The following is a 20,771-nucleotide window of genomic DNA, read 5'->3' as shown; positions in this document are numbered from 1 at the left end:
GGTGTTTTATTATTACAGTTTTCGCCCACAAACGTAGCTGCTGCCCGACCACAATCACCTTTGCCACAACCAGCACCAGCACCACAACGAGTTCCACAGCCAGCTCTACCAGCACCGCCACCAGCACACACTGTCCCGCTGCGCTCTTCACCCCGGAGGCGACTCTTCACTAAAGTAGGTCACACATTACACTTCATTGCCATTTGTATAACAGACTTTATTGTCGGACCAAAATTAAAAGTTTAGTAAGAAAATCAATAAATTTGTTTAATTTCATATTTTTTTATTTATAAAATGCATATTTAATTATTAAGAAAAGATACATCAAATCACCATACATGTTGAATGAAGTGTAAACATACAGATTAAATATATCAAAACAGAAAAAAAGTAGAAAATAGATTAAACAGCACAATTATTTTAAACCAGGTATGAAAGATTTATGTTGTTTTTTTTCAGAAAGCCAAACCTGATGACTTGTCGGTGAAAGTATGGGAAGAAACCAAAAAAATGATGCACCTGGAGTACACGAAGAAGATGGAGCGTATGGAGAATGAGTCCAGGCAAATAATTCAGACTCGAATAAGGTTGACTGAAGACGAGTCCAGGGCCAACCTTCGGCTGAATGTACTGGAATCTGAAAATAAAATAAGGTTGATGGAGGAAGAGTCCAGGAACATTATTCATGCTCGAATAAGGTTGATGGAGGAAGAGTCCAGGAACATTATTCATGCTCGAATAAGGTTGATGGAGGAAGAGTCCAGGAACATTATTCATGCTCGAATAAGGTTGATGGAGGAAGAGTCCAGGAACATTATTCAGGCTCGAATAAGGTTGATGGAGGAAGAGCATAATACAAACATGTTGATGCGCAAAGAAACACCCCCAACCCCCTAGCCCCCCGCTTTAGAGGTGTCAGTGGAGAGTCCCGCTGCTGCGCGTGCCCAGGGGACCAATTCTCCACCAACGGTTAGTATTTATTCATTTCCATTCATTTGCGTGTAATATCGTACATTTAAAATGTCTTCTTACTGCTCTAACGCTTCATTCAGAAGAAGCTCTGTCTTTGACGGATTCAACAATATGATAGTCGAAGAATAATGAATATTTCAGATATTTTAAAGTGTATTTCTACATTCTGTTATATTTACTGTCAATAATTAATATTATTCTAATTTGTTTTCAGACAAGGATCTTCCACTGTAAGCAGTCCTTAAATAAATAGTCACCACGAAACAGGCGACCTAGTATGATGACTTGATGTATCTATTCTCTTATTAAATATCATGCATTTTATAAATAAATTAATATGATATTAACAAACTTATTGATTTTCTTACTAAACAAAACTTACATACTCTTTAAAAATGTTGACGAATGAAGACCTGTCTATTTGCATTTCCGGTCTGGTTCATGTTTGGAGCTCCTTCCAATTCCATGTCAGCACCGCCACCTGCTACTGGTCCTGCTACTGCATCCTCATCGCCTTCACCATCACCATCATCTATTGGAATCCAATTATAAAGCACAGCATTATTACACACAAAATTCTAATGTAAGGAATATCTGTTATTTTGAATTGTTTTCTTACCAAAATCAGGATCATTCATATCGACGGCAATACATTGGAGAACAGCAAGAGCTACTATAGTTGTCTTGATGGTATCAAGAGAACCTGACATACCCCGCAGCAGGCAACGAAATCTTTGCTTCCACACACCAAAACATCTCTCTACCGTGTTGCGAGTAGATATTTGAGCCCTGTTATAGGCCTCTTCTCCGGGGTTTCTTGGATTCCTAACTGGGGTGAAGAGATATGGTGTACAGGCATAACCTCCATCTCCCAATAGTCGTCCATTGAAGTGACCATCTTCAAACCTTTGTTTGATATTACTTTCTCTGAAAATGCGAGCATCGTGGGTGCTGCCTCTCCAATGAGCAACAATATCCATGATTTTCAGCTTAGCATTGCACACAACCTGAAATGAATTCATTCATACATTCAATGTTGGTTAAAGTTAAAATTTCATAGGCACATATCGAGGTTTCACTTTACAAACCTGGACATTTAATGAATAAACCCCTTTCCTGTTGACATAGTACTGTCCGGCATCACCGCCAACTTTCCTTATTTTAATATGGGTGCAGTCAATTGCTCCCATAACGCCCGGAAAACGTTTTATTGCATAAAATTCTGCAACGGTTGCCTGTTGCTCGCCAATGCTCTGTGGCATTTTTATGTGCCGTGGAGCAAGACGAGCAAATGCAGTTGCAACGCGTTTGCTTATGCGGGACATCGTTTGCTGGCTAAAACCGTGAATGTCGGCACAATCATCCTGTATCTGCCAAAAAAAAGCTATATTAATTGAAAGCGTGTTTGGTTATCGATTTTGCTGATTTGCTTCACAGGTATGTAGTATTAAAAAGTAATTAAAAACTATCTTACTTCATTCCGCCCCCAGTATCGTATGGCAGAGAGAACTTGTAGATCCACGGAGATTCTACTTCCACGTCTGTTGTCGCTGACATGCAAGTCTGGCCGTACTAGATCAATTATTCGTCTCATATTGATTTTGGTGAATCTATATTTGCATCGAAAATCTAATTCTGAGAGAGCTTCAAACGGATCGTATCGCTTATTGTAGGTTTTACGTACGCGCGGTTGACGTACAATTCGTATACGATCGATGTTTTCCAAACCCGACCGCAAAATGTCGAGATTATCAAAAAAGTTTTCCATTTCGAGAGAGTTTGGTACGCAAGTTGACGCGAGTTTAGTCTATAAACCTAGGGGACCCGCGATCTAAAATCTGACAGGTCGATAATCTGCTGTATTACCCACCCGCGCATGCGCGCGGCCGTGAGTAAGAATTTGGAATAATCCGTTCATTTATGTGTACATTTATTTTCATGAGTAAGTGTGGTGAACGTATGTCTGTCGGTATGAAAGAGACAGGCATATCTGAGTGAGACAGCATGACCGAGACGTATAAAAAGGCGTGTCTGTTGTAACTCGTCCTCTCTTTGCAACAACATCTCGAATACTGTACATTAGTAATAACACTAAATAAACCAAATAGTATGGAGTATCCAAACGACTATTATTTACATCTTATCTGAGTGATCGACACGGCAGATCACCACAGTTGGCGCAGCCGAAAAAGGAAGCTGAACGGCCGCAAAATTCTTCCTGGAGGAAGAACCGTAGCCGCAGCTGAAAGAACTACAGTTGGAGCAGCCGAAAAAGGAAGCTGAACAGCTATTAAATTCTTCCTGGAGGAAGAACTACAGTTGGAGCAGCCGAAAAAGGAAGCTGATCAGCCATCAAATTCTTCCTGGAGGAAGAACCACGGTAGGCGCAGCTGAAAGAACCATAGTTTGGTTATAATCCCACCGAGCACCGCGGAAGGGATTATTGTCGCATAAAAAAAAAATAATAATAATTTGGGGGCAGCTTCACGGACAGTATCGGACATTGAAGGAGCATCAAGACAAGGAACTGGTGAGGAGATTCAAGGCGCTGAGCTCAAGGAATCAGCAGCCGAGAAACCGGATGAAAAACGGATCCAGGCAGCTTGTACCGGGACCCGACACGGGAAGGCGTGGCGGTGGTGACCGGACGAGAAGGACGACCAGGAATCCGGACGGAGCCAGAAGACGGTCGGACGCGGAAGGGCGGCGATCGGCGGCAGCATCAATCATCAGATTCGTGAGTTGAGTGCTGTTTGTTGTTGTTTTTTCTGATTATTGGTAATCTGTGTGGAAATGGAGGGAGTGGGTTTACCCAGGTTTTGTCACCTTAGGGACGGGCTGGAGACGTTCGTGCTACAGTTTGAGCAGTTGATCCTCGTCAATGATGACAAATTTAAATCCGAGGATAAAAAGAGGGCGGTTTTAATATCCCACCTACACACAGACACGATTAATCTACTGATAGATTTATGTTTTCCAAAAAAAATAACAGAATTATCGGTTGAAAATATATTTTTGTTATTGGGAAACCACATTGGTGTTTCAAAGAATGTGTTTAAGGAACGTGGAAATTTTTTTGCAGCGAAACAAAAAGTTGGGGAATCTATAAATGATTATATAGCTAGGTTACGTTGTCTAACAAGATTCTGCAAATTTGAAAGCAGACTGGAAGAAAACTTAAAAGATATTTTTGTGACTGGTTTATTAGAAGGTCGTATTAAAGAAAAAATGTTTTTAGATGCAGAGAAGCTGACTTTAAAAAGTACATTAGAGTGCGCATCGGGAATGGATTCATTTCATAAAAATATTACGTGTATTAAATCCGAGAGTGTCGGGCTTATTTCTAGAAATAAGCAAAATTTTGATAGTAGTGCAGGTAGGAATTATTCTACTTCACCGGCGCGGGCGAATGACAAAAATGTTACAATTCCCAGAAAGAAATCAGTAGAACGTATACAACAGTTGAAGTGCAAATATTGTAATTTAAATAATCATGATTCCAGTAATTGTAGATTAAAAAACGTGACGTGTTTTAATTGCAAAAACAAGGGACATTTTAGTAAAAATTGTCGCGGAAAAAAACGGGAGGAAGTTTCATCTGTGTTTGTGAATTCAAGTGAAATAAATTCAAGGTTAACAAGAAATACCGATCCCATTTATTTATCGTTAAAAGTTAATAACGGTATCATCATAAAAGGATTATTTGACACGGGTGCAGGAATATCGATCCTATCGGATAAAGATTATTGGGAACATTTTAAAGATGTACAATTAAAGCCGAAGAATTTAACCCTGAAGGGTTACAATAATTGTAAGTTACAGTTACTTGGATGTTTAATTTTGTCAATTAATTTCAATGGTATTACTAAAATAATGGAATTTTGTGTTGTAAAGGATGGTTCAACCACTGTGCTAGGTAGAGACTTCGTAAAAGAATTTAACATTGGTTTTACGGGTTTCGAGACGGTTTCTTCACAGTTGAAAAGTGAAATACTCACGCATAATATTCACGACGTAAACAATAATAGTGTCGATACGTTAGTGCGTAAATATCCGGAGGTATTTTCAAGTAAACTAGGTAGATTCAATAAATTTAAAGTTCATTTAAAATTGAAAGAAAATGCAGAACCAAAATTCTGCAATCCGAGAAGTATTCCTTTCGCTTTGAAAGCAAAAGTTGAAACGGAATTGAACCGTTTACAGGAAGAGGGAATTTTAGTTCCGATTAGTTATAGCAAGTTTGCATCTCCTATCGTGCCCGTAGTTAAAAGCGATGGAAGCATTAGAATTTGCGGGGATTATAAATGTACTGTGAATCCACAATTGATTGTTGACAAATATCCCATGCCGAAGATAGAAGTTTTATTATCACAAATTTCGGGCGGAATAATATTTTCAAAAATTGATTTACGTCAAGCTTATTTACAGTTGGAACTAGACGAAGAAAGTATGGAATATACTACGATTTCTACACATTTAGGGTTATTTAAATTCACTAGGCTAGTGTTTGGGATTAACAGTGCACCGGCAATATTTTGTAGAACTATAGCTTCATGTCTACAAGGTTTGAAGAAAACAGCGGTTTTCCTGGATGATATTATGGTTACAGGAGAAACGATAGAGGAACATGATGCTAATTTAAATGCAGTTCTTAATAGGTTAAAAGATTGCGGTTTGTGCGTAAATATTCAAAAGTGCAATTTTAACGCTTCATCGGTATGTTTCTTAGGGTTTGAAATCTCGAAGGAAGGGATTAAACCTATGGAAGATAAAACGAACGCAATTAGTAAAGTCGCGCAACCAAAAGATTTATCAGAGCTACGCAGTTTTTTAGGAATGGTAAATTTTTACCGATCTTTTGTGCCAAATATGTCTATGTTATTAGATCCTTTGCACAAATTATTAAAAAAAAATACGAATTTTGATTTTAATCAAGATTGCGTAAAAGTTTTTAATAAAATAAAATTAATTTTATGTGATAATCGAGTGTTAGCACATTACGATCCAAATGTTACTTTGAAGGTAGTTACGGACGCCTCAACGAAAGGTTTGGGTGCAACATTGTTACATGTGTATGAAAATAATTTACAAAGACCTATTTCTTTTGTTTCTCGTAAACTGACAGAAGCGGAAAAGAAATATTCAATTTTAGACCTCGAGGCTTGTGCAATTGTGTTTGCTTTTAAGAAGTTTTTCGAGTACATTTACGGAAGGGAATTCATTCTAGAAATAGATAATGAACCTTTATGTAGAATTTTTGGTGAAAAAAAAGGAATTCCTGTTTTAACTTGTAATAGATTACAACGTTATGGTGTAATTCTCTCATCTTTCAATTATAGAGTTCAATACGTAAAATCAACATTAAATTGTTCGGATTACTTATCTCGCGTACCTGTAGGAGATCCTGTTGAGGAAAATAATAACTTTGATTCAAGAATTTTGTGTTTATTCAAAAATAATAGCGAGATGCCAATAGATGTTGAGGAAGTTAAAGCAGAATCTAATACGGATAAATTATTATTAGAGATAAAAAATTATCTTAGAACAGGGTGGCCAAATAAAGTCAATAAGGATGATTGCAAATGGATTTATTGGATAAAAAGGAACGATTTATCAATAATTGATGATTGTATTTTCTGGAACCATAGGTTAGTAATTCCAATAAGTTTAAGGGATAAGATATTAAGCTTATTGCATAGATCTCATCTAGGGATTGCCAAGATGAAAGGGCTAGCTAGAGGCTATTTTTGGTGGCCAGGGATAGACAGTCAAATTGAATTTTTAGTTAGAGAGTGTGGAAGTTGTGCGGAAATTCAACCATCACAACCTAAGAGTGAGTTAACTCCATGGCCGATAACGGAAGAAATTTGGAGTAGGGTTCATATAGATTACGTAGGGCCTATCGGAAATAAATATTTTTTGGTAATCATAGATTCAACCTCAAAATGGTTGGATTGCGTGGAAGTAAATTCACCTAACTCAGATAATACCATTAAAATCTTAAAGAGATTATTCAGTTATTTCGGTAGTGTACAAACCTTAGTTTCTGATAATGGAGCAGCATTCATGTCAGCAGACTTTAAACAGTTTTGCGAGTTAAATGGCATTAAACATTTAACAACACCTATAAATCATCCTCAATCAAATGGATTGGCAGAGAATGCAGTCAAATCGTGTAAAAATTTTTTAAAGAAAATATTATTAGAAAAAAAATTTCAGTCAGGTTATTATGAGAAGTTAGAATGTTTTCTCACAGATTATAGGAATGCACCACACTGTACAACAGGGTTAGAGCCAGCAGTTCTAATGTTTGGTAGAAGGTTAAGGTCAAATTTGAATAATTTTATACCTAGAGGGGGGAAGGTAAAGGAAAATGTGATTGATAAAGATACCAAAATGAAAATGTCAAAATGTCAGGAAAATCAGAAATTCTATTATAAAAGGAATAACAAAGTATCTACGAATTTTAAGATTAATCAGAAAGTTATGGTTAGAGATTTTAGAGACCAAAACAATGATAAGTGGGTACCAGGGAAAGTACATAAACGTTTGGGAAATAAACTATATTTAATTGAGGTTAAATTGAATGATAAAATCATGTACTGGAAAAGACATTTTGATCAATTATCCAAACTGTGTGTATCATGGGAAAAGAACCCTAGTATTTTAATCCCTGAGTCTGAGACGAGGAGGCTATCGTTCGATGAGTACGATGTCTCCGACTTTGTTTCGGATGACAATCTAATGGGTGACCCTCTTTTTCCTTCCAGCTCCAGTGAACCCGTGGCGTCAACGTCAGGGAACTGGAAGGAGCGCCTTCGACCAAGGACAGAGAAATCATAATAAGCAGCAGTCAACTCCCGAATGAACATGGTTATGAATAAAAAAAGAAAATGTTGTAAAATAATAATTAAATATGTGTATGTATGTTTTATAATTATTATTATGATAATCATGTTGTGTTACTGTCTGCTGATTTAAGTGTGGAGGGATGTGGTGAACGTATGTCTGTCGGTATGAAAGAGACAGGCATATCTGAGTGAGACAGCATGACCGAGACGTATAAAAAGGCGTGTCTGTTGTAACTCGTCCTCTCTTTGCAACAACATCTCGAATACTGTACATTAGTAATAACACTAAATAAACCAAATAGTATGGAGTATCCAAACGACTATTATTTACATCTTATCTGAGTGATCGACACGGCAGATCACCACAGTAAGACTGACAGTTTATAGGTATACATATTATCATTGGGTGCAAGTAATACATATAGATGTTCCTTATATATAAAACATGGTAGTAGAATGAAATGTGATACGCAACTGTATATACCTACATGATTGAAGCTTAGGTAGTAATTTTCTGTGAACACCTCACTAGGAGAACCTGTGCCGAGGTGTTCGCATGGGTGTTATACTGCCGTCATAGGTGGAAACACAATATCCTCTTTGGGAATCTCCACCGTAGTTCCACCCATGGTGGCGGTATTTTACATTATTAGGTTAGAAGTTAGAAACTGTGCTGACATGTTCATCATAATATTATATAGACACAATGACGGCCGGCATAGTCCAGTGGTAACGCATTGGACTGCCATTTCGAAGGTCGCGGGTTCGAACCCGGCGTGCGCAAATAAATTTTATTTGATTAATTTGTGTTATTTCACAATTAATTAATTAAAATAATATATAGTATATTTGCGGCACGTTCCAGAGTGGAAGATACTACCAGTATCGCCCTGGTGTAAGACCACCATTCAGAATTGAAACGTTGCTCCAAATGGCTTTAGCCGTGTTTAGTGACTAGATCTGAATAGCCAGGTACTTCCCCACCTTCCTCTTTCCTTTCCCCACTTACCTTCAGCCTCACAACATCCCCCAATTGGGGATGCCATAGTCTCACTGGCTCCAGACGGGAGCAGTTGGGACTCTTGTGAGGTATTCACTATAAAAATAAAAAAAAAACAATGTAGTAATTTGAGGTAAGTTACGTATCAAAATGTTCTGTAGACACACTGAAGTACAAGAGTACAGATACATTGTACAAATATAAAACATTAAAACTCTAAACTTTAAAATATTATATATGAGTAATGAAAAGAAAAGTAAGAAATATACATGAAGTGAACTTAATGAGCAGTTAAACATTAATTATTTTTGTATTTCAAAATTAGGGACAACCATCGTGTATTTAAGAACGAGTAACTTTGTTGGCGTTTCTGTGTGTTTTAATTAATTTTTTTTGACGAGCGCAACGAGAAGCGGGAGATAAGAAGATAATCTCTGGAGAGTGGGTTTCAATTTGTTTGATTTCCTCAGAAAGAATGAGCCGAGTAACTCGGGCCCACGCAGCCTCCGGGCAAAGAGATTAGTGGAACATTAGATAACGGGCGAAAGTCATGCTTAAATGAATTATTAAATGCACTCGGGGCCCGCCCGCCGAATGGGAGACATGTTGTTTCTCGCGAGTGAGATGACGTTTATCCAATTAATCTCTTGAACCGTGGTGAACCAGACGTCTAGTGATCTGAAAGGTGGAAAACTGGCTACCCAGATGTCACAATGTGTCTGCGCGTTTGATACAAACTTATGAAGACTTATGTGACTAATTTGTATTGTTATAAGTTTCAAGTAAATAATTTTTATTTTTATTTATTTATTTATTTAACGCCCAGAGGGCTTTTACATGGTTGGTAGTATAATTTTAATTTGACAAATACTTTCAAACATAAAAAATAAGAGTAAAATTACATTTGATAAAAGCTATGCAACAAGTCATACAAACACAAGAAACAAAAACAGAAAATTACAGCTATTTGTTGGTTTACATGATGTGTTTAGGAGTATTGTTGAAATAAATGTTTTAAATGATCCACAAAACTTGCCAAGTTGGTATTGAATATGTCAACATCACCCAAGTAATGATTTCCCATGGTGTGAAGTCGTTGTATCGGAGAGTGGGCAATGTAGTTACGCTTATGTGTGCTGCTGTAGAATATTGTATTTTGTCGTGTTGTTACTGTGGGTGTATGTATGTTTATAAGTTGCAGGAGTTCACAACAGTCGAATTTAGAGTTAAGTATTTTGAATAAGAACGTTAAATCGTTTATTTTACGTAATAATAATGTAATGATAATAACGTATTCATTATTCGTGATAAGTTATTTCCGGATAGTGGCCAAGTGGTTCAAAGCGTCCGGTTATCACTATATACATATGTGTTCAATGTTCTGCTAACTTAGTTTTCCATCATTGCATAAGATACATAATCAAAATATATCATCATTATACGAGATTCTAAGGGAAACCTGGTAATGTAATATTTGGGGATGATGAGTGGAGGGCCATTTTAACGAAAGGAATAGTTGAATCCTTTAGGAGGGGAGAAACACGAAAGCCAATCATTCCACAGGTTATGCCAACAGAAAACTGGTCAACAACAAAACGGTTAACCACTGAACACAAAATTAAATTCATGCAATGGGTTGCTAAGGATCTCAAATCCACGTTGAATTAATATTAAAATGGAAAGGAGAACTAATTGAAGTATCATGCCTTAATGATTTGCAGTATGATAGTAGAATAATTATTGCAAATTCTAGGTTCGAACAAACTTAACAGAGATAAAAATTACCAATAAACAGAGTTTGTAATTATCCGAGGCTGTAATTAGCAACAAAAGCTGTAAATTGTTAAGTACAACGCCCACACCTTCCGTGACCAGAGTAGGTACCAAACGGGCAGGTAATAATGGTTAGGTAATCTTTAGTTACCGGCTGTAACGGGGCTTTATTTATAACCGATGACAGACACTTCAATGGAGACGATATTTTATATGATATTACTACACGCGGTACGAATCTAAATAAACCCGATGTAAAAAATCGTGAAGCATGGATGTGTAAGCAGGTAAATCATTTTAAAGGTGTGAAAGTGTTAAAGTAGACAATTAGTTATTACAAAATTACCACCACAAAAAAGTGCTATAATTAATTTAATAAATATTCTCCAGAAAATACCAAAATTGCCATTGAGTCGAAAATGCCAAATCAATACGAGCCTATTTTCCATCCTATTTATTCAATACTTGAATGTTTTATTTACAATCCCAATAAATTTAAATGCATTGGTACTTTCATTAGAATCTTATTATTATTTATTCTCAAACTTAAGACAAGGCTTTTCATTTTAATTTTTTTAAGAAAGTAATTTTTCAAGGTTACCTATTTTACAATTATCCATTATTTGCAGGTTCTCTTTACGATTTCAATCAAGTAAATTTGAGTAGATGCTGTCGTAAGGATATTGTTATTTATTCTTGTAACGTTTTCATGCGCACGCACAAGTACACCTTTGTAAAAATAACAAAGCAATGAGAATCTATTTGCTATCAAATTAATTAATTATTGGTAAGTTCTCATTACGATTTCAAACATTTACTAGAGTTTTGCTTTCGTAAGGGTCTTGTTATTTATTCTTGTAACGTTTCCATGCGAACATAAGAAAAAGCTGCGTACCTATCGGTTCAAAAGGGCATAATTTCTATGCAAATTCCTCGATATCGAAATGTAATCGAGGCGTACGTGACCGAACACAACAACTGGCGAATTTAATTTTAAAATGTAGCCATTTTGTGCTCATTGCGGTTTTAACGGCGTATCGCGAAATAATAAAAATATTCTATAGCCCTCTTCAATGAAAGATAACTATGATTAATTAACACGAATTACTCAGGTGATTAGAGATTCGTATTAAATACTAATTGCGTATTCAAGAGCGTTGTGTTTGTGTCATGCGCTACATAGGTGAAGATAGGAATACGCATACTCATAGACATATGAATATTAGTAGACCTGCCCTAAGTGATTAAAAGCGTATTATTCCCCACTCCCCATACCGGTTCCATTGGAGCCGGCTGGGCTCGCGTATGGCTTCCCGTGAATCTTGAGAATGTGACGTCATCATTCTTGTTCGAACTAGCGTCGAGCTATGGTCGAGGCATTTTATGAAATAACACGGCAAAATAGTGGCTTGTGATATGAAAACTTGTAAAATTAGATGTGAAAAAGAGAATAAACCCAATTGTCGTATTACATTCCATATGTAAGCATCATTTTAAGCTTATTCACGTCGTATAATATGAATCAGTTGTAGAAACATATACTATCACATCGAGCCAACATTGGTCGAATGTAGCGATTCTCAAGTGTGCGCATCGTTGTTACTGGGAAGTAAATTATGAACACTTATAAAAGTGTCTTAACTAAATACGTAAACAAAATATTCGACTCTGAAAATAGAAGAAACTTTTTTTGCCGAATTTGGACTTCGCAAATTTGTTCATAACGTGGCGAGTAATTTGCGCTCCCATGTAAAAATGTCTATTCATTCAAAAGCAGATTTTACTTTTAAGAACTAAATGGTGATATTATAATGCGAGATGCCTATATACAGTCAGATTGATTTATTGGCGAATCACATTCAGCTTTACCCCCTTCGTTCTTCAACAGTTGATTTTACCCCTCACCTTTAATTTCTAGTCTATATATTCATATGTCTGTGCGCATACTCTAAAAACCTGAATCAAGAAAATCAGACATCAATATTCAGCCTTGTCCCGCATAGATCGCCACAAATTGATTTCCCTCAACAAAATCTTATTGCACGTGATTAAAGATATAAATTTTACAGTATTTTGAAGGGCACAGAATCGTTTGTCTCAAATAAAGTTCACATTTCATTCAGCAAAAAGTATCGACGAGTAATAAACAAAAGCGAGAGTTTGAATATGAAACACGAACATAAACGATTACGTATTTAATATTACTTTTCCTTTAATATTTTGTGCGTACATATTTTCTTTTAACACAACACCTATCCAGGCTTGCATACAACTAATTAGAATAATTCAAAAACAGTATCAGTGGGTACCTAACTGTATTAACTTAGTCAAAGTAAGTATTTATCTTCATAATATAGGAATACAATAGAAATGATTAACGTGCTTTATATGGTGACCGGATAACTCCTCAAAAATGGCAGTTCAACACACCTTTAAAAAGTGATATAAAGTCATGAGAAGTAATGAAACAAAAACTATGTTAAATAGGTAACCTAGGGTAGTTTATATAGTATTGCTTTTAATGACTTTATATAAATTTTTAAAGGTGTGTTGAATTGTCATGGAACCGCCTTATACGTATTTATTGCTCCATTGATTCACGCAGATTCATTATATGTATCTTGATACGTTTCCACGTTACTTGGTGCAACTGAACTCTTCAGAGTTCATGAGAAAGTGCGCAGAGCATGAAATTAAACTGGTCCTCCATAATAAACCATAATGGCACTCGTAAACCTACTATCGAATGATTACAAATTGTATTTGTTATTGCAGTGAGCCCCAGATATTGGAGGTTTGTCGTGTCAAGGGTCAATCAAAGAGTGTACTAGGTACACATACACGATGAGACGTTAGAATTTGTATCCAAGTAACAAAAACGTAGGGTTTATTGCTATGAACTAGATACAATAGTACTAGATACTGGCCAGGTCAAAAATCAATCAAAATGAATACACGGTATATGGGTACCTAAATTACATTAAGTTCACAATTTTGAAACTAGCTATAACTTTGTGGCTATCCATTATAATTTGATGAAATCTATTAACACTAACATTTTTTAATTCAGCAACTAAAGCTATTCAAATTTGATATTTCTGATAGTAGAAATGGAATCTTCGGATTACATTAGCGACTCTACCTGAGAAATTAATATCGCTGTTGAAACATTGAAAATCAAAATACGAACTAGCACAGACTCGTATATCCCGAAAAATCACGGGATAATAATATTATCGTAGGATTGATAATTGCATGTTAGCTAAAAAGCGCAGACCCTTGAAAGATTAACCCCCAAGATAATCAAAAAAAGAAATATACATTTTAAATACAGAATTACAATAATTTTCTACTAAAAAAATTTCACAGGTGGTTGATAGGTACTTTACCGTTTGTCTGAATTCTTAACGCGGTTCAAATTTTGAAAATAACTTTCCGAGTTCATTAAACCATAGTTAAATTCACATAAATGTTGATGACGTATTAGTATTTTTGACAAATTAAATTAGACAACCGAAATTAGTATTTTTGAAGATTTTATTTTATTTGAAAGTGGAATATAGAACGCCTCCTGATACACGGTAAATTAGATTTGGTAATATTATATTAATGGCAGTTACCGGCATAGGTACCTAATAGAAGTTGTACGTGCCAAAGGTTATTCGCATTCGATACGCCATCATACGTGGATCGGATATTACTTCCATGTGGGACGATTTCCAGGTTAAAGGCAGGGCGAGGTTAGGTTAGGATGCTGTTAACTAGAAACTAGAGGTTAGCGGTTTCAAGGGTCAAACAAAGGGGACATTATTAACAAGATGAAGATGGGACCCGTGATAACAGAAACAACTGGCACACATAGAATCATAGACTTACTGGATACGTACAGGGCAAAGAAAGGGTATTTTGGCGCCTGTGGACACTAGGGGACTTAAACAATAAATGAACAATTTTGTTCTAAAAAACATTACAATTTGGGAGGTGGGTTTGGGTACCACCGCCCCTGGAACCATTTATTGGATAACGAGGACCTCTGCCATTAATCACCCCAAGTCGTTCGCTACGTTTGGTGATTTAGCACGGGTTCATCCGGTGAAGTGTGGTCACACCAGCTGCGTGGCGTGTCAGATCGGAAGAGGCTAGTTTGGAGAGACCCTTAACTTTGACCTCTCCAACTGGTATCTCGACCCATCGCCTTGCGCCGCAGTGGGAGGAATATAAAAAATTGCCAATATCTCAAAAACTAACTACTTTTTACTATTCATATTATGATAATCTGGTCCTTCATGAGTTGGCTTGTCTGCCCTCCAAAGGACAACGTTGACTTTTAGGACAACCTGTATATCTCGCTCGCATTTTGTATTCCTACTGCCTCATTCTCATTCTCCCCACCCTAGTGTCATATTATTACATTAATTAGTAAGATTTTATTATGTTAATTCGTTCTTCAGCAAGGTATTTTACTGTTCGTGCTCATCTTCTAAGATGAAGATCATCGGATCCCACCTAGACAAGAGTGTAGAAATAGCGGTAGATGGATGGCAGATGAAGGCGAGGCCAGTGACGTCATGGAATGGAGCGGTGCGCCAGGAACGCCGCCGCCCCACTTCACAAAGAAAGGTCGCAGAAACAAACAAGACCGAAATAGAGGTAAATGTGATAGCAGCAGGGATGTTAGTTATATGGCGACGGTACATCCAAACACTGTCATAAATATTACGGCTGTCTATTGCATTCGTTGCCTCATGCTCGTGTTGCTGCAATGCTGGTGTTGGTGCTGGGGCTTGTCATCTTGTATCATTGAGATTAGTCAACCCTAAGAAGTTGACAGAATCGAAAGGTTACATATTGATTGATTTCGTATTTCGAAAGCAATTGATACTCACTCCAGTGAAATAAAAAAATCTTTCATCTCACAGTTTCCTATCTTCCTACAGATTATGTACGGTTGCTTATAAATACAGATATAGTTTAAAAGAAAATATGATATCGTAAAATCAAATTTAAAAGTTTCATCTTCAAATTTGCATACAAAGAAAGAAAAAATAATTTGGGACACATAGCTGGGCCTTTAAAATAATACTAAGCGGAATAATGAGTTCTTCCTTCTGTACACTTGATAGTAGTATTCTCATTCATCAAGTTAATTATTTTATTAAATCAATCCAAAAAAGTTGTATTACTTTAGGTTGAATTTGGGTAGGAATTTACCAATAAATAACATTTTTTAAATTATGATGAATAATAAATTTTTCGAAAACTTTTCCTTCAACAGTGAGTAGTGCACGTTTTCCCAGGAATGAAACAACCATCCCATAAAAATATCTGAAGACATTTGAAACAAAATTCAGTAGAAAAAGAGAAATGGATGATCACGATGAGACAACAGAAATGCCGTCGCATCGTCGCGTCGTTTGAAAAGTGAAACTACTCCGTTCCACTTAATTATTTGATAATTTACCCGCGATTCGATGCATCCGATGCAGCTCGCATCAAATCGCTAGTTCAAAACATTTAAAAATGTTCATGTAACTGTTTTTATTATAAGGTATAATTTAAATCTAAGGTTTTAATGTTGTCTTTTATTGTTCTGCTCACTGTGCATTTTTTTTGCACTTTTCTAAACCCTTGCATTTTTCGTAAAGTTCATGCGTTTTAATTCTAGTTAAAACGCACATATGCCTGATATTTTCCTTGCATCTTTCCGCTCTTTTGTAATTAGTAAGTTTTCTCAATGATATTTCGAACCTTTTAATTTGAACCCTTTCAATGCACACATCATCGGTGTATATTGTATAATCAGTTTCATAAAACCTCGTTATCCCTAAGCTGTGTGAATAGCTTAACTCTCGTGCGTCAAAATTTAATGTTATGGTAGATCTGTGTGAAGTAACCTAGACGTGATTTTTACAGAAAATGTCATCATTATCATAATAAATTGTGAATGTTAATTGTGAAATGTAATTTTTTTTAAATCAATAAACCTAAATAATACGATCTATATCGAGGGTGGTTGTGTGGTAAAACGTGACGTTGGTAGTGACTAAGTACAGTAGATGAAGTACAAACCTATTGAAGTGGTGTTAATAATTCCAATACAAATTCACACAGTAATAAGGCATGTTTCATAGCGGGCTGAGCTAAAAAAATGAGGCAGAATAAAGCTGAAAATTGACGGACTGCTGACTTTGGACAGCGGATCGCAGTTTGCGACAATTTTCTAACAAAAAGGCCGGCTGCGGAGAGTGAAAGCGTTCCGCTGGAAATTAAAATGGCAACGACATCGGTCACGGAACTGGCCACGCGCGGGAAACCGTGAATCATTTAGGAATATTGACAAATTACATTATCACCGTGAGCGCCATTATTGACATGATAGATGAGATTAAACTGTCATTTCACTGCCTTGAATTTGATGTCAATATCGACTGTTAAATCCAAAGCTGGTCAGAGATTTTTTTCACATTTTCAATTCAACGTTCATAGATGTATAAAAAATACGTCGACGGTACAGATAATACATAAATGTTATTTTGTCATTAATTACTATGATAATACATGCATACTTACGAGAGCATGGCGCATAATACATCAATGGGTGAATAGCGATAACAATAATGTTATCAATACTGTGTGAAAACCACGCCAGGTATACGTTTGGAATCTGTAGTGTAAGAGAACACATTCCGGATGATTTAATTTCAGAATATACCTACCGAATTGTCATCATAATAATTCTTAATTAATTATAGTATTTATCTATGAAATAAGCGCGAAATTAAAAAAAATAAAAAGACATAATAAAATGCAGAACTGTTTCAAATGTTGCCGACATGGTTAAAATGGTGTTATTAACAAAAATCAACGCCGACATAATTATTTAGGTTAAGAACAAGCTACAAGCCAAAAATGTGTATATTCTTGGTATATCTACCTTATATTGTAGGTAATAGGCATTAAAATCGCTTGATAACCGGGGTCTAGAAACGTTCGATTTCAAGCACAAAACTGGTTTTTATTTATTTCGCAAATAATTTTATAAGAAAGCAAAAAAGTTAATCAATGAAACTGTCACAGATAATCTTAGCTACAATACTGTATTTTTAAAAAGTTGTTTCCTTTACGCGTTCATACATTTCTATTGAAAAAAATAATTTTTAGTAGCTTACATTTATATTTTTTATTGAGTAATTTATTTTTTTATTTGTATTCTGCTCAAGCGAAACGATAGGAAAACCTTCAATTTATCTAAAGCATATTCACAATGTACACCAATTCGTTATAAAGATTAATCAAAATAGTGATTTGGTGTTAAGCTTCGCATTAAGATGATTTATTTTGTTATTTCTGAAACTGAAACGTATAATATGAAGTAGAGATTATAACAGACATAAACACATATGTACATTGTACAAACACCGTATTAGATAGCAGGTGAAATTATTATTTACTTTGATTTATCAATTTACATACAGTACCTATACATAACTATTACCAGTTAAACAAGGATATTAAAAGTCAGTGTCTGTATGGGTTAGTATTAGTAGTAGTGTTTTGTTACTCACTTATGTTTTGAAAAGGTGTTATTATGTAAAAAATCGGCATAAGTAAAAACACGCCATGGTCCTTGAGATACTTAAGGAGGATAATAATATTTAATAATATTTGGCTAATTTATATAGCGCCGTTTTCGTGAGAAATCGCCTCAAGGGCGCTGAATGAAGGATATTGTAGTTCAGCCCATGGCGGCAGTATTGTATACATAATAAGTTAACATTTGTTACATATTACATAGACATAATTTAGTGAAAAGAAATAAATGTCAATAAACATCAAAGCACTCAGCTCGGATGCGGCCATATATTAAATCTACATACGTCAATCCAACATACAACACAAAACAAAAAAGAAAAAAAAAACATGAGTTGTGGAAAAACATAATAATTCTAAAAAGAAAGTAATAATTCAAGACAAACTTTCAAATTATTTTTCTGAGAGATTCCTAATAAAATTTGAATACTTAGGACTTGCAATCATTTGCAATACATGAACTCGGCTTTGGTGCACATGTTTGAAGGGTACTTTTATTGTGTATGAAAACTAACAACTGTCATAAGTGTTGTCAAATAATATCATAAATATTATGGCTTACATTTCTAAAGCATTGCGCTGTCACCAGGCAGCAAAAAGATATAATATTTCGTAAAATTTTCGTTTACCATTGATAAACGATAAATTTAGTGTACTGGTTGAACACCTTGAAAACTTAAATGAAAATTGAAATATTGTTTACAATTACTATAGCCGTGTTTGATGATTAAGATCTAAATAGCCAGGTACTTCTCCACCTTCATCCTCCCATCTCCTTTCCCCCCCCACTACCTGACAACATACCCTAATTGGGGACGCCAGTCTTATTGGCTTCAGAAGGTTGGGAGGGATTGGGACTATCGTGGGGTATTCACATAAATTGTAAAAAATACGTATTTGTAAAAAGCATTAACTTTGTTGGTCGTCATAATTGACAATAAAAAACACATAAATTTGTTTTTGACCACTTTAATTAAATTAATTAAACCACTTTAATTAATTAAAATGGTAAAAACAAATGTATGTGTTTTTTATAGTAAAGTTTAAAAAAATATTGAGAACGTGGGTTTGAACTGAGGAATGGAGAAAATGGAATGAAAAGTCGTGTATTTAACTGCAGAATCGCAGATTACCAGTAGGTAATCTATAATCTATTATCCGTAGGCAGTCTATAATCGATTATTCGAGAAATATATTTATACTATGTCAAAATTCGCGCGGTTGGCATGGAAGACGACAAAATTTTTCGACAAAAAGGCAAAAGTAGGTACCTACCTACCATTTATTTGAAATATGAATTAATGTTTGCTTCAAGAGGGGTGAATAACCTTGTACAATTTAATGTTTCAGTGACACTGGCGTCACTACTTGAGACCAAATTAAATTCCAAAATCTTAAAAGGAGACAATTTTCCCACAAATACTGATTGACACACACACACCTACTCCGTGTAATCAGCTCAGGCACAGGGTTTCATTAAAGGTAGAGGATTATTGAGCAGTCGTTGGAACCGTGCCTTTTTTACCAATATGCCAATGGACGGTGCGCGGAGAACTAACGATATTGATGACTTCGGCACCGGAGCAATCGAGAAAGAAGTCCAACGCGTGTCCTGCACTCGTGTAAAGCTTGGAAATTAAAAACAAGTAATTTGGAAATAAGAATCTTGATTGAGTTGTTGAGGAAAAGTGCATTGTATTGTAGGTACTAATTTTGTTAATATTGTAATAATACGTAATTTATAAAGATTATTGATTGAATAAACGTAATAATCAAACTCAATCAATGCATCACTACACTATTCTTAATGATCTGAAGTATGTTAAACAGAAATACACCTGTCGAAATAATTAAACCGTCAATTTCTGGAGGGGTTATCAAGAAAACGGATCAAGTGTTTGTCGTGTGAAGAAGCCAAACATTGCAAGTGGTGTAAGGCGTAAGCATCGTGAAACATACACTGCACACATAAGAACATGTGCATCACACATAGCTCTAATTCACGGTACTACAAAAATTACGCGACGCCACACCTGACTACAAGCTGTTTGTTTCTTAAATATCTCTAGTTCATACACGGTTTAACAAATAAATAATATAACGTCGATAATATATTGATTATTGAAGAAGTCATTGAAAAGTCATATGTTTTACGATCGATTCGCGTCATTTGTAGTGATGGACGCATTTGACAATTTGGGAGGTTGCCAGTTGAATAACATGCATTTTTCAATCGATGTTTTGATGTTAATTGTTAAGTTTCATCGACCTTATAAAAATGGCACTACTGCAGCCATCGGATGCATTGTTAAAGAATAATAATATTATGCATTTCCAGGCAATAAGTAGATACTGTTTCTGGAATTCGCTGACCAAGAACTTAATTTGATAGGAAACAAAAGTTTTGTACGTTAAAATACAAGCCAAATAACTTTTATGTTAAAATAGAATCTAAATATTATTCGTAAGTTAATGTCTAAATATCTATGTTCTTCTATTATTTGTCCTTCATTCAGTCAATTCATTCGAAATCCTCGCAGGAAAGTTCATTGTGAAAGCTACATTAACTGCAGTATCCAAGATGA

At 35.5% G+C, this 20,771-nt stretch overlaps 2 protein-coding genes across 2 annotated transcripts in view; one reads left to right on the top strand and one right to left on the bottom strand.

Annotated features, from left to right (window-relative positions):
• The window catches only part of ssh (Protein phosphatase Slingshot), a 309,427-nt gene that overhangs the window by 287,362 nt on the left and 1,294 nt on the right, over nucleotides 1-20,771 (bottom strand). The window lies entirely within an intron of this gene.
• On the top strand, nucleotides 35-1,223 carry LOC149421577 (uncharacterized). Its single transcript, XM_089634440.1, has 2 exons — nucleotides 35-174; nucleotides 460-1,223. The coding sequence occupies exon 2, from the start codon at nucleotides 511-513 to the stop codon at nucleotides 895-897; it is 387 nt and encodes a 128-aa protein (XP_089490566.1). The 5' UTR covers nucleotides 35-174; nucleotides 460-510; the 3' UTR covers nucleotides 898-1,223.

The sequence above is a fragment of the Hesperophylax consimilis genome, chromosome 8 (genome assembly GCF_061612785.1).
Source record: "Hesperophylax consimilis isolate HC1 chromosome 8, BYU_Hcon_1.0, whole genome shotgun sequence".
NCBI classification, from domain to species: Eukaryota; Metazoa; Arthropoda; class Insecta; order Trichoptera; family Limnephilidae; genus Hesperophylax; species Hesperophylax consimilis.
This window is presented reverse-complemented; position numbering and strand designations above follow the sequence as displayed.